At 31.3% G+C, this 15,936-nt stretch overlaps 1 protein-coding gene across 1 annotated transcript in view; it reads left to right on the top strand.

The window, feature by feature from the left end:
* Window positions 1–14,026, top strand: part of Memo1 (mediator of cell motility 1) — a 117,744-nt gene extending 103,718 nt beyond the window's left edge. The window contains exons 8-9 of the mRNA XM_026385916.2: window positions 6,191–6,295; window positions 8,101–14,026. Of these exons, the coding sequence (XP_026241701.1) occupies window positions 6,191–6,295; window positions 8,101–8,232 (237 nt within the window). The 3' untranslated portion in view covers window positions 8,233–14,026. The remainder of the gene's footprint in view (window positions 1–6,190; window positions 6,296–8,100) is intronic.
* Window positions 14,027–15,936: the final 1,910 nt, after the last annotated feature.

Raw genomic sequence — 15,936 nt, 5'->3', positions numbered from 1 at the left:
AGGGAATAAGATGACGAGTGGTACAAATAGTGATAGAAGAAGTAGGTAAGGATCAGATACTATGGGGCTTTATAATTAAAAGTAAGAAATTTATTACACAGTAGTGAGTGCAGTGATGTAATTTATATGATATTAAAGGTCACTCTGGTTGTGTGGAGAGTAGATTTTACAGGAAGATAAGGAGTGACAATAGGTCATTGGCAACATTTTAGGAAAATAATAACTTCATCTGGGGTGGTGTTTTGTAGAGATGGACCCCTGCACCCCTGCCCACTCTGAAAAAAGGAAAAAAATTAGATAGAGTTGAGATCTTTTAGAAAAAAGTCAACAGGGGTTTGCTAATAGGTTGTATGTACTGGTTTGAAGCTCACAGAAGGGATCAGGACTAGAGATGTAAGTTTCGGAGGTCTTAACATGCCAATGGTAACTAAAGCCAGGGCAGAAGTGAGATAGCAGTTTCAACCCTGAAATCACCTGAATCAAACTGAAATTACCTTTGGAACTTTTTTGAAATGTTGTCCATAACCGCCCCTGAAAATCCCCATTTAATAGTGTATGGCAAGCAATTTTATTCTATAGGTGAATTTGAACTGGCCTACTGTGGCTCCTGATCTGTTAAAACTATAACAAAAATTTTCTAGCTGGCACGGTGGCACACAGTGGCTTCTAGAGGCTGAGGCAGGAGGATTGTGAGTTCAAAGCTAGCCTCAGCAAAAGGGAGGTCCTAAACAACTCAGTGAGACCAAATAAAATCCAAAGTAGGGCTGGGGATGTGGCTCAGTGGTTGAGTGCCCCTGTGTTCAATCCCCATACCAAAAAACAAAACACAATTTTCTATTCATCTTCTCTTCCCTTGTTTTCTATTTAGCTTTTAAATCATTTGAGTAATTAGGTGGACTGGGCAACACATAATTTTGCAAATGTAAAAATTTGTAAATCATTGAAAAGCATTCTTTTAGCACAAAGATGTTTTCCCCTAAACATTGGTTTACCTAGGGCTCTGAAGTCACTGAATATACATCTTCATCCTTTGGAATACTGAAATTGAGGTCACATTTGATAATGATCTTTGTTACTCTGTTTCATAAACATCCCTTTTTAACACTTTTTTTTAACTCTTTGTTTTTTGTCTTTACTGACAATTTAAAGGAATTAGCTCTGTTTATATTCGGCACATACCTGATCAGCAAGATAGTTTCCTACTGTGAAGCAAAACAAAAATGTAACATTTACCCATTGGCATTTTTCTTATAACTTCTTAGGAAATTGTTGCTGTTTCTGCTTAGCTTAGATTTTTTTTTTTCAACTCAAAGGTATAAATTATATGTAGTAGAATCAGTAAGGATCTACAGCTTGTATCTTTCAGTTAAGTCTCAGGTTGACTTCTAAGTCTGCATCTGATTAACTTTAGATGTCCAAAATTAGATGTTCAGAAATTTTTATTTAAATAGTCTGGAGTATAAATTCAGAATAAATAATTTGGGTATTTGTTTCAAATTAATATGCTTGAATTTAATATTTGATTTAACATTTGTTGTGGAGTTGATTTTTGTGATTTGCTTATTGAAATATTTTAATTTATATTTAGAATTTTAAAATGTCTCAAAAGTGTGTTCTGTTCTTGTATTAGTATACTGTTAATTCAACTTATAAGTCAATTCTGGGAGTTAGAATATATGTATCAAAGTAGTGGATAGCTCTAGATATACCTTATGTGTGTTTATACAAATATCTGTGTATATTGACCATTAGGCAGACTTATATAATGTATTGTCTTTAATTGTTTTGTGTAAGTAGATGGGGAATATACTTTTGCATATTCCTTTTCCCAGAGGCTATTTTGTTATAAATAAGTAAATTCATTTGAGAACCAGTATCTTAGTTCCTGTATCTATTTTTTTTCAGAGAAAATATAGTTAGATAGTTCTTTGTGTAAGTTTTACCAAAATGTTAGCAATTTTGAATTTTGACAACATTTGGGTATCTCTAATTCAAAAATCAAAAATCTGAAATGTTCCAAAATCTAAAACTTTGTGGCCAGCATGCCACAAATGGAAAATTTCACACATTGATCTCATGTGATGGGTCACAGTCAAAAGGCAGGCACACTAAAAGTATTGTATAAAATTGCCTTCAGGCTATATATAAGAGGTACATAAAACATAAATGAAAACACTTGGATATCTCAGAAATTATGCAGAAACAAAGACATACATATATGAAAACAAAATATATCTTCCGAATGTAGTGGGAAAGGGTAAGAAGTCATAGTATAAGAGAGTTAGATACTGAAAGTCTTTTAATTTATTTTTGCTTAGGATTTATTTTTTGGTAATTAGCATTTTGCAATTTCCATAGTTATAGTGACCTTAACTTTTGAATTTTAGATTATTTACAATATTATGCTTACTTACACATTTTAAATAAATAGTCATATGTTATTTTAACTGTATGACTTTTTTGGCCTACACCAAAGTTTTATTCAGGACATTGGCAAATTATGATTTGACAGGGAGAATATGAAAATGTTCTTGTAGTCATCCATTATAACTTATTTTCTTTCCAAATTTATTTGTTACTTTGAAAGTCAGATAATTTTCTTCCTTTTCTTACTGTTTTGGAAGAAAATTGTTGATAGTTGCCCAATCATGCTTCTTTCTCTTAAACTTAATACTAATACCTTCTTTAGTAGGTTTTATGATATTATCTCTATGATAGTGGTTTGTTAATATGTTGCTTTTTTCCCATAGAATATTTTCACTAAGATTTTATCTTGATGTCTCTTTTTTTTTTTTTTTTTTTTTTTAAAGAGAGAGTGAGAGAGGAGAGAGAGAGAGAGAGAGAGAGAGAGAGAGAGAGAGAGAGAAGAGAGAATTTTTAATATTTATTTTTTTTAGTTTTTGGCGGACACAACATCTTTGTTTGTATGTGGTGCTGAGGATCGAACCCGGGCCGCACGCATGCCAGGCAGGCGCGCTACCACTTGAGCCACATCCTCAGCCCTCTTGATGTCTCTTGAAGAAATTAGAATATTTCCTTGTCCCTAAATGTGTATTCATTCTCAAACATGAATGTATAGCTCTACTTTAAAATGAGTTTACAGTTCTAATAATAATGAATGATGTTTAATTATGTTGTCATTATTAAAATACATAATTTTTATTCTTATTTCTTGATTGTCTTTAAAACATTTGCTACTCTGTTACTTGAGTAATAATTTTTAAATAGCTGTTTTATTAAATGTAGATAAATGGGACAGTATTTGTTTTCTTGAGAGTCCTGAATTTGCAGTTCTCTCCAGTTATTACTGCCTATTCAATTTTGGATTGTCACTTGGGACTTAACATCACAGGCTTTTACCTGATACTTGGAGAGTCAGCAAAATTGTAAATTCATTCTTCCTGTGATCAAAGTTAGGGAGTTAACTTTAATTTTGAAAATTTCTTGATAAAACTGCTAAATTCCATACTATTTTATACTCTTTGTGGATAGGCTGTTGGTGTTTATAATGTGTATTTTTTAACTAAAGCTGAAAGGACAGTTTCTCATTTCATATTCCATATTAGTTTATGTGAACAATCAAGCTTTTACTGTGTTAGGATCTGGGAGATTGTCGCCTGGACTTTAAATCCTGCCTTCTAATATTTTTAGGAATAGGAATGTTAAATCAGCATAGTTAGGGAAGCCCTTTATACTAGCATTTTTATTTTCTTGGAATCTTGGTGTACTAGTAGTTTCATAGTTATGAATAGCAAACATAATTTATATACACATGTTTGTCAGTATTCTGTATTAAGCATTGGGTGTTCCATTTCACAGTTTTATCATCATTGCTTTTGTTTGCATACTTCACAAATTTTTTAATTGAGGAGGTTCACCTATGAGAATACCTGTAATTATTTGTATTCCTCCTTTAATGGTATACCTGTTAAATCATCACATTTGTCAGCGATTTGAATGTAATAGAAATTGATTCTTGCTCTGGTAGATATATAACAGTGTAAGAAATTAAAATTTTAATACGTTTAGTTCCTCAGTTTTTATTATCTCAAGTTTTTATTTTTCCCTGTTGTAATTTAACCAATTTATCTTCATTTTGAACTTTTTATTTAGTAGGTCTTCTCTATATTTATAACCCTTTTTATCTTTCTGTATAAGGGTATCTCGGTCAGATACCTGGAATTCTTTTTCCACTACAAGTGTAATCATTAGTTTTCTTCTTTTTAAATTCAAATCAGTATATAATGTAATGGATTTGTTCCAAATGTGTCTGGTGAATTTAATATTAAAATGTATGTTGGAATTTCAGTGCCACATAATTTATTAATGAGTGAATTCTATTTAAGGTAAGCTGTCCTAGACTTCAATCAGGAGCATTGAAAGTTCTCTTACATACCAATTTTCGCTATGTGAAAATGTTTAAAGATGTTTTAGTATGACTCTTGTTATATGGTGTAATGAGTCAGAGTAATCAATGAAAAAGATCTAGGATCTTTTTATGCCTCAGTTTTTCATCTCTAGGAGAGTTGTATCTTAATTATCCATATTTATGGAAGAGATTTGTAATTCCATCTCTGTATTACTACTTCTTAGTTTAGAAAGTATATGATGTGATTGTTTTTATTACCAGAATTATATTAATTGCTTGTCTTAGGTTTAACTTTTAAGTTAGTTTGTAGTTCTCTCAGATGTCATTGTTGTCCCGGAAGCTCTGTGGTTGTCAAGGGAAAACGAACTTAGCAGTAAAAACTGGTTGTGGACAGATCTGAAATTGGCTGATTGATGTGCAAGCAACTCATAGTTCATTATACATGTGTATGCTTCTGTGTGTTATATTTTTAGAAAAATTGATAATGTGTGAAGGACATGAATATATTCTGAAAATAGCTTCTTTTTAAAATTAATTCTTGAAGCTCCCTCTACAAAATTTGTATGTCATCTGCTGATTTTTTTGAGGTGAATCTTTTTTTATGGCTGTTTACATGTCTGTGCTTTCTATACTGTACTTGTTTTGTGAAAACATGAAATCAAAATTTAAAAAATCATATAGAGTATACCAATTAAATCTTTAGCTAAACCATCATTTACATTTCTCCCAGAGGATTAATCCAGTTTATTGAATACAGATGTAAAGTGTTGGATCTGTAAAACAAAATAATAAGAAAGTAACTAGTGAAAAATTAGTGAGAAACAGTGATTTAGTTTTTTTCTGCCTGACTTAGTGAGTTAAGGTTGTTCTAAATTAATGAAATATAAATATGTTATTTGAATGTATTTAGAGAATATAGAATTTAGTATGAACAACACAAGTGTTCAAGTCATGGTGGTGGTTTTAATAGTAGTCTAAAGAATTCCAAATTAAAATCTTGAAAATAAAGCATTCTGGTTTAAAGTATAAAGAGATAAAAAGTTTTCCTTTTTAAAACTGGTTCATAAGAGACTTGTGTTACTAAAAGCCCTCAACCTTTTGAATTTTAAATTTGTTAATGATTTTCTTAGTTTGTGGTATTTTCTTTTTATCAGGTACCTAGATGATTGCTGATAATTTAAAATACTTTATACACATTGATTATATATGTTACAGAAATAGAAATAGTTAAATTATAATTAACTTTTGATTTTTCATGCCAGTGACAGGAAGAATCTGACATTTTCAACAGTCATAAGTCAAAATAAGTAAATTTAATTTTAGATTTTTTTTTTCTTTTAAGGTTTTTGAGTCAGGGTTACCCAGGCTAGACTCTGGCTCCTTGGGTTCAAGTGATCCTCCTGCCTCATCCTCCCACATAGCTGGGACTTCATTCATGTGCTACTTTGCTCAGTTTTAATTTTATATCTTTATGTGAACATTTTCAGCAAATTTACTTTTGTAAATTTTTTTATATAAGAAAAATATTAAATATTGAAATGTGTGAGGATTATGAACTAAACGACAACTGGCAGTGGTGGTTTAGAAACATACCTGGAGGTTAAAGAAAATGAACTGGAATTAAAAACTTTCTATCAATAGAGTTAATTACAATAAGATTATAATTGACGAATGAGTTTGGTATTTTTATAAGCATAATTTAATATATTTTCCTTGTGTCTCCTAAATTGAAAAAAGAATCATGTTTAAGTCTTAAGTTTTAAAATATAATTAGGAAATAATAAATTTTGTCCTTTTTCTTTTTCTTCTTCTTCTTTTTAGGGAATGAGTATTATAGAACAATTAGATCCTGTATCTTTTAGCAATTACTTGAAGAAATACCATAATACTATATGTGGAAGACATCCCATTGGGGTGTTATTAAATGTGAGTATCCTTAGGAAGCTTTTTAAATGTGAATAACCTTAGGAAGCCTTGACTTAAAATATTCGATCCTGTCATGTTTCAAAATATGTCATCATCATGGTGATATATCATATCATCATTTGTTTTATGTACATGTAGTTATTGTTTTTCTTAGTACCTTTAACATAATTTTGGATTTCTGTTCTTTGGTTAGTTGAATAAATTTATCAGTGGGATATACATCACTACTTTGTTAAGTACAAAACAATAAACTACTTTTCTATTAAATAGAGGAAGTTGTTTAGAGAGTCATATCTTCTCTTGACTCTCTGTTGATTCCAACAGGTTCTTTATAAATATAAGGTAAAATGACTTTACAAAAGATATTAATTTTTAGTTTTTAATGTCCTAGATTATAAAAAATAAGTGAAAGCTCCTGCTCTTTTGTGTACATTTCAAATTAAAGTCAGATAAAAAGAACAGACTCCAACATATTAAGATGGAAGTGGCCAAGATTTGGTTTAGAGAACAGCAATAAATGTCTTGTGGCTTTTTAAAAAACTAGTTTTATTAATTATAGAAAGAAGCAAGGTGGATGATGACTGATGTTTAATTATCAAGAACATGTGTGTTTTGTCTTTAAAAACAAAAAATGATAATGCTTATTTAATTTAAAAGATGATAGGAGGCAGAAGTTTTGGTTAGCTGGGTTTTAGAAATATATTTAACATTAATTTCCCCTAATAAATAAATAGTATGGACTTTCTGAAAGAAAATTTAACCTATTATCCTATTGCCCCAATGTAGAACCCTATAAAAACTTAAATTGAGCAACAAATATATCACGGTAATTTTGAAATAATTGAATATTTATTATGTACACAGAATTGAAAACTTGGAACATAGTGGGTTCAGAAATAAGAGAGAAGAGATATACTCAAGAAGTAAGAGTGGGCTCATTTGCTTGGAAAGGTAGAGAAATAATGGAGCAGGTAATATAGTCCAGAATAGTCTAGGGTAAGACCTTAAAGTTAGTGTTCTCTAATATGATTTGAAAGCTAATGTGGGTTTTTAGGAAGATGTTTTCTCATAATAAGTATGGATTGACCAAAAGAAAAGCTGTCAAGAACTTAAAACTAATTTCTGAAGCTTAAGCTAGAATAAACTGCACTAATTTCCTAAATTCTGAATTGAATGAAGAAAAATTTATAAATTATATGATGAACCCAGTCTACATTTAAAATAAAAATTTTAGCATACTTCTTAGATCTGGAACTTGATTTGTATATGATTTAAATTTAGTCAAAATTAGACAAAAGCAGACCTCCAATATATTAAGAAAGAAGTGGAGGGCTGGGGCTGTGGCTCAGTGGAAGCGCCCTTGCCTGGCATGCATGCGGCCTGGGTTCGATCCTCAGCACTACATACAAATAAAGAGGTTGTGTCTGCCGAAAACTAAAAAATAAATAAATAATCTTAAAAAAAAAAAAAAAGAAAGAAAGAAGTGGCCAAGAATTTGTTCTGAGACTAGTGATAAATATATTGCAGCTTTGAAAAAAAGTGGTTTTATTAATTATGGAGAAAAGTAAAGTGGATCATGACTGATATTTAATTTTCAAGAAACTGAAGAGTTTCTTTGAGAGAAAGAAATAAGCAGTCCTCATTTTTTTTCCAATTTAATATCAGGCAATGAGAGAAATTTAAGAAGTCTAAGCTTCACTCACAATATGAAAACATCAAACTATTAGTACATTCAGAGTGCTCACTTTTTTTATATGATGTCCTATATGATGTCTGTCATAACCAAGATTTTTTTTATCCCCTAGGCTATCACAGAGCTCCAGAAGAATGGAATGAATATGAGCTTTTCCTTTTTGAATTATGCCCAGTCAAGCCAGTGTAGAAACTGGCAAGACAGTTCCGTGAGTTATGCAGCTGGAGCACTCACAGTCCACTGAAGCTCTGAATCCTCAGGGATGCCACCTGCACATACTCATACTCTGTCTGGGGTCCCAGCCTAGCCTCTACCAAGATATTGGTTCTGGTTTGGGGGGGGATTCTGAAACCTCAAACTAATAGAACTTTCTTCTCTTTTCTAGTAGGTGTAGTCCTTCTTAATTTCAGTTCATTAAAAAATGCTTTATAGTTTTGGGCAGTGGAAGGAAGGCTGGAATCAAAAATATTTTGATTATAAAAGGTGACAATGTAAGGCCCAGTTGTGGCAGACAGATTTTTGAAAGTAACTTGTAAAGCATTTACCATATCCTAAATTTGCACTCTTTGCAGACTTGTGCACATATATTCCGCTTTCAGAATAGTTTTGCAAATTGTACACAAACAAACAAAAAGGGGTGGAAGCTTTTTAATAAAGAAATTGCATTTATAAATGATCTGTATTAGAATATAATAAATCTCCAGTTATAGACAATTACTACCCGTATTGTACAACAGATACCTTCTATTTTAGTTGCTAATAAAGGGCTACACAACTCAAAATAGTCTGATTTAAACTTATTGCTCTGTGGTATATGAAAATTGTTTTTTATTAATTCCATCTCAGAATTGTTAAATATGGTAATCCCCAGCTCTTATGTAAAAATATATTAGGATGTATTTTATATTTTACATATTTATGTGATATTTTTTAAATCACAGAAATGAGAGTTATATAATTTTAAAGTTAACTTTTAAAATTACATTCATTTGTCTTTTTGTGTGTGACATCCCTTTATGTCATTACTATATTGTAATAGAAAATAATTCCACGATTGGTGAAAGAACATATCTGTAGTCCTTTACTTCAAAGATCATGTTTGACAGTCTGCAAATGAGGAAACATTGAAAAGTGGTGTTAGTGATTTTCAAATCATTTCAAACCATACACTGCTATACTTTTGTAGTGTTTTAATCAATTTGACCCTTTTACTTGAATTTTTAGTAAGAAATCATTAACAATATCAATAATAACAACAAAAACCCACTGGACTTAAACTTTTACAATTTTTGTTGTTGTAATTTTTGGTGCAGTTCTTCCAACTAAAATTATGGTATGGTGTTGTATTTCTTTCTTTTAACACAGACAAATTCTAGATACTTTAAGGAAATAAAAAAGTAATTTATTCACTCACTGAAAAAAAAATTTAGCTACCATTCATGTTCTGTATTATACTTATTTTAGCACAACATTGGGTATCCACATTATATTGCAGAGTGCTTATATCTTCAGTGTTATGCCAAAATATAGCAATTTTAGATTCCTTGCACCAATTGTACTTAAAGATTTGCATTCTCATTTATTAAATATCAACTCCCTAAATTCAAGAATGAAATAAAATACCATTACCTTTTGGATTCAAAATTATGCACCTATATATGTGTAGAAATTGTAGTTTTCCACATTAGTGATTTGTTTTTCATTATTTAGATATACTTTTGAGAACCATAAATATTTATTTTTTGTTTAATATACATTTTAAAAGTTTCCAAATTGAGTACAGAATGATTTTTTAAAAGAATGTTTTCTGAATATCATAGAAACACATAAGCATTTTAGAAAATTTGGAAAATATTGAGAAGTGTAAAGAAAAGGAAATATAATCTGTAATTTTACGGCCCAGAGATAATACTGTTAATATTTTTCTGTGTTTTCTTTTAGTATTTGTCTATGCTATTTACATGTATGAATGTGTGTATATGTGTTTGTATGGGTGTATAATAGCAAAATTAAGATATTGCTGACCATATAGTTGTTTACCCTGTTTTTTATAGCCTAACATCATATCATAAGCACCTACTCCTGTCTTTGTAAATGGTTTTTTAAACATGATTGGCTAATATTCTGTTGTGTTCTATGAAAATGCTATAACCAGTTCTCTCTTTGGGTGTTAGGTTGTTTCTAATCTTTCACAATTTTATAGTGGGATGGACATCCTTATGTATAAAATTCAAGTTCTATATTAGACTTGGTCTCTAGGATATAGTTATAGGAATAGAATAAATAGTTTACATAGTAATAACTTCTTAGACTTTTTAAAACATTGCCAAATTACCCTTCAGAAAGATTGTACCAAATTAGCAGCATTGGGTACCCATTGTGGTGCCCCTTCACAAACATAATTTTTTTGATCTTTGACAATTTGTAAAGAGACTAATTGGATGTTTCTTCAATTTTATTTTATATTATTTTACTAAAAATTGCTTCCTAGTTGATCACTTACTCTTCTGTACTTTTATAGTTGATTGATTTTAAAAAAGACAAGAGGATTGCTGAGGTTGAGTGGCGTTAACAGTCCTGCACTTTTAAATCTAGAATATTTCAATCTTACTCCACCCTTTTGTGGAACATGAGCATATCTTTTCTATCTAATTATGAAGTAGAAGGAATTCCAAACTGATAGTTGAATGTTGGGTTTTAGTTTCATCTCTGCCCCTCGTTAGCTTTCTCAACTATTTCATGTCACATTGGAATTTTCACATCTGTAAAACATGGAGGTGTCTCAAAGTACTTTGATGTTGTTATTTCATTTTTAATAGATTCTGTTGTCATATATGTTAAATAGCTACATGATTGAATTAGATCAGAGGAATTATCTTTTGACTTCAACTCTATGTAGGTGAAAATGAAAATCTTGTTCTTTAACTTAAAAGGGAAATTAATTTGCATTTTTAATGCAGTTAATATTACCTAAATTGTTGATCTTAAGCTTTCCTATTTTAAGTGCCTTTAAAATTTTTTTTATATTTCAAATTTAAGATGTAAAGGAAATTATTAGTAGTTCTGTACAGTTGCTTCTTTATTATGTATTTTTGAGTTGTTGGCAGCAGCTTTTTTTTAACCATAAATTTCACAGAGCAGAATACTCATGGATTCTTTACTGTCCCACTAGTGGGTCCTTGAGAAATATATGTTAAAGATTAGGTCAGTAATCAGGTAAGTGCTCAGTCTTCTTGGGTGATGTTAAATCTTGTACAGAGTAGAATAAAGAACTAGCCAGATGTTCTAGTGTTTACATTTACATATTTTAATGTGAATATTGGTTTCCTGAACTAGTTAATAGTTATTGTTCTAGATCTCAAATTTTGCCTTGGAAGCAAATAGTTCATTCCCCTAGATTAGGGGTTGGCAGATGTTTCCTGTAAAGGATCAGATAGTAAATATTTTAGGCTTCACAGGCTCTATGGTCTCTAGGTACAACTCCTCTCCTTTGCCATTGTAGTACAAAACTAGCCATAGACAAAATGTAGTCAAACAAATGTGAATATATTTTAATAAAACTTTATTTACATAATAATGGTGCACGGGATTGGCCTGCAGACCATAATTTGCTACCTGTTGTCCTAGATTGTAGTTTGTTTGTTGTTCAAAATTAGCTAAAAATCGAAACTGCAACAAGTTATTTTAAGTTTATTCTTTTCAACCATGTTTTGAGTTGATGCAGTCTAATTGTATTTGAGTGTTATGATCACAAAGGCAAATGGAACCCAGTATGGAAAACGATGTCTTTATTTGCTAAAATCCATTGAGTATACTTTGCTGACTTATTAATCAAAAGGAGGGATCAGTGGAGATTGTTACAAATTCTTTATTTTTTATTTTGGTTCTGGGGGTTGAACCCAGTACTTGTGCATGATAAAGTACATATACTACTGATGAGCTACATCCTTAACCTGTTGCAAATTCTTTAAATTATTTAAATTTTGGCTACCTAGATGATAGCAAAGGATAGATCAAATGTACCTTTTGATCTACCTGAGTATTTTAGGACACTAGACCAATATTTTTAAAAAAACTATGAAATGTGAGAGTTTATTTTGCTATGTAGACTTTTGGAAAAATAACTACTATCTTCTATCATTTTATTTAAACAATGACCCCCATCCCCCACCCCTCACACTATTAAGGAATGTCTTAAACTCACAATAAAGGAGAGTAATTTAACTTGAATAACGTTAAGTTGATAAAAACAATTACTACATTGTTACCTTCTCATTTATTCAGTATTACTGAGAGGAAAACACATACCTCATCAAGTGATAGTATCTAGTATATAAAGTGGCACCTGGGAATAGCTGTGATATAGTTGTTGAAAAACCTAATGTAAAGTGTTAACAGTCATAGAAGTCACATGCATACTGCTGTTTAGACTAAAAATTGTATCCTATTAGGTTAAATTGTAAGTGCCACATAGTAAGAGGACCACTATGAACTGGAGTGTCAGTACAGAAGCAACCAAAATGATGAAGGCCTATGTGAAGAGTAGGATGTAGTTGAAGAAATTTGTGATATTTATGTTGGAGAAGATAAGTTTAAGGAGAGGGGGATTTCTTTAGATGTTTCAATGATAGTCAAATATAAGAGGAATAGAATCATTGTGTTTTATAGGTAGAAAATTAGGAGTAAAAAATAATGGTTTCTGGTTCCACATATAATATTCTATATGAGGATTTCTAGTAATGAAAATTGGCTCTGTCCTCATAAATCATTGGAAATATTCAGACAAAAGCTAGGTGAGTGATTCTCAAAGTAGAATTCTCAAAGTAGAACTAATAAAACTTCAATATCACCTGAAGATATTTTATAGATGCTTATAACTTTAATAATTACTATTATATATCACCAAGCTAATGAAATTAGTACAAATAAAATGGAATTTACCAGGGGTTGGGGTTGTGGCTCAGTGGTAGTGCGCTTGCCTAGCATGTATGAGGCACTGGATTCGATCCTCAGCTTCACATTTAAAAAAATAAATAAATAAAATAAAGGTATCGTGTCCATCTACAACTAATAAAGAAATGATTTTTTAAAAATAGAATTTATCTCTTGTATAAAACTTAAATTATTTTTAAATAAAAAATAATTTTAATTACTTATCACTAACTTTGAACAGATTATAAGTTGAAAAGATGATTATCACTTGATGGTAGAGCCTTAGATCAATTAGTTCATTTGTTTTAGTTAAAACATTTAGATAGAAAACAAAGTTCTGGCTATTTTCTAATATAAATTTAAATTGATCTTTGAATAAGTGGCTACTTTCTTAAACAGGTGCTTCTTCAGTCTAAAACACAGCCATATCAGTAGCAGAAAAGGGTACTGAAAAAAGTAACTGTTTTTGTGTCTTGGTGTCAGAATATTTGGAGGAAAACCAAATCAGCTGGCAGATAAAGTTTTTCCTGTTGTTTTTCTGTTACTCTCAGCACACAACCTGCATGTATGACTGAGTGGTGTATGGCATGCCATCATTAGTGACCATGCTTCACATTCTTATAGATGCTCCCTCAGGTAATAGTGATAACTGAGACCTCTGCCTCCTTAAGGTTGCTATTTTGGGTGGATTTTGTTTGCCTATCTTATCTCTACAAGTTCATTACTACTATGTGAAGAACTTTAGTGTTTCAGATTTGTCATTTATTCCAGGGTTTTCTGTGGATTCCAGAGTGGTTTAACCTAGATGTATTAGATTATTCTTCATGTGTGGATGTGCAGAGGTATGCTTGCACATTCAGAGTTTTGGTCATCACACTATGAAAATAATGGGGAAAAAAAGCCAGTTTTTTTGAAAGCCATAATATAATGCAATTGGTTTCTTATTATAAATTATAAATGATGTTCAAGTGCACACTTCATACTGCAAAGTTAAGTTTGTAACTATTTGACGTAGTCATATTTCCCTGTCATCCTAATAATGAAACCAAAGTGAATATACATGGGCCATTATTAAAATAAAAAAAAAAAAGCTACTAAAGGCCAAATGTATTCAACTATAAGGAGGACCTGAGTTCTGATCTTAAATCTGTCAATGTAAACTTCTGAAGAATATTTTATTTTTTCTGACCATGATATTCTGAGTTATTTACCTGATGTGATGTTATATACATTTAAGTAAAAAGTGCTAAAACAAGATGAAAACTAAAACAGCAGATCATATTGACTGAGTTTTGTGAGTTTCTAAAAAAAATAAAGGTATTTTTAACTTAACTTTTTTATAAATGGAATTTTTTCTGAGAATTTTTTTCCTTTTAAAATGTATTCTTTTGAATCTGATTAATAAGTAGACATTCAATTGGTGTTTGTTCAGTTTCATTGAATTGAATGTTGAAGCAAGGAGAGCAAGTGACAATTTTCATGTAAAATATCTTAAATGCTGGTCGTGGTGGTGCACGCCTGTAATCCCAGTGGCTTGGGAGGCTGAAGCAGGAGGATTGTGAGTTCAAAGTCAGCCTCAGCAGAAGTGAGGCACTAAGCAATTCAGTGAGACCCTGTCTATAAATAAAATACAAAATAGGGCTGGGGATGTAGTGCTCAGTGGTTGAGCACCCCTGAGTTTTAATTGAAGTTTTTCTATTTTCGGGTTTTTTAATATTTTTTTTTTTAGTTTTAGGTTGACACAATATCTTTATTTTATATTTATGTGGTGCTGAGGATTGAACCCAGTGCCTCACACATACTAGGTGATCACTCTACCACTGAGTTGCAACCCCAGCCCCTCTATTTTTGGGTTTTAATTGTGAAAATCTACCTCCTCACTGATTTAAAAGAGGGCCGAATCGAGTGTTCCTAGTCTCTCTGTGTAATGCCAAATGAAATGAAATGAGTGACAGTGTAAGTGATTTGGTAAATGTGAAACCATTGGCTCATGATTCCTAGGTAATTTTTAAGCCGTGTCCTGTAGTGTGTACCATAACCTAATGGTGTTGCAAAATATTTAAAAGATAATTAAAATGTACATTAGCCTCATGACCAATGGCATTTCTAGTCAACTCTAAAGAAGAAAGACACTGGAATGCTAGAAGCACTGGACTAGAATCCATTTTCAACTTTGTGGGTGAGTTGCTGCTTCTTTGCTGAAAAGTCACTGCCCCTTTCTAAAACAGAGTTTATTTCTTTATTAATGTGAATCAAATAATATGACTTCTAGGAGTCTCTCCACCTTATTTATGTAATATATTGACCAGACATTTTTACCTTCATTTTACTGATGAGGTACCAGAGACTCACAAATTGCATGACTTTCTTAAGTTTGTATAGCCATTTAGTAGCAAAGCTAGGACACGAAGTTGGTTTTTATTTCCAGTTCTGCATATTTCAGATACTGTTCCACATTCTGGATTTTGTTTTTGGTGTTGGTGGCTTATAATAATCTGTTGAATTTAAAAAGCAATGGGGTTTTGTAAGTTTAATTAAAATGGAAATTATTCATAGAAATGCGTATTTCGATTAATTTGTGTAAAAGTAGATTCTTTTTGTTGTGTGGTTTGGATACTTCCCTAACTCTGTATTTCCATTTCTCTGATGGGTGGTTTTCTTTAAGATCTCAAAAATCTACTCTGCTGCTTATTACATCATTACAGTGTACTACTTCTGTGTAATAGGACAATGACAAAAATGAAATTTAAATAATTTGGTATGTGAGTCTTAACTGATGGTGAGACTTTGTGGCAGATATTTGTCTCTCATCGTTGTAGCCCATATATAAAGTGTCCTGCAAGCACCTGTGATTCTGCCTTGAATTTTTTTCAGCTATACACAGAGCAGAAGATAATGCCCTGGGAGCAGCCTTCAGCCAGTGATGGATGGGAGTTGGAGGATGATTATTCTAGCTTTGTCATCTTTCTGGTGATAGTCTCAGGCATTTTTGACTGTTGTCTAGAATTCCCAGAAA

Source organism: Urocitellus parryii, chromosome 12, assembly GCF_045843805.1.
Source record: "Urocitellus parryii isolate mUroPar1 chromosome 12, mUroPar1.hap1, whole genome shotgun sequence".
Taxonomy (NCBI): Eukaryota; Metazoa; Chordata; class Mammalia; order Rodentia; family Sciuridae; genus Urocitellus; species Urocitellus parryii.
The sequence above is the reverse complement of the archived record's forward strand: the minus strand, read 5'-3'. Positions and strand labels throughout refer to the sequence as shown.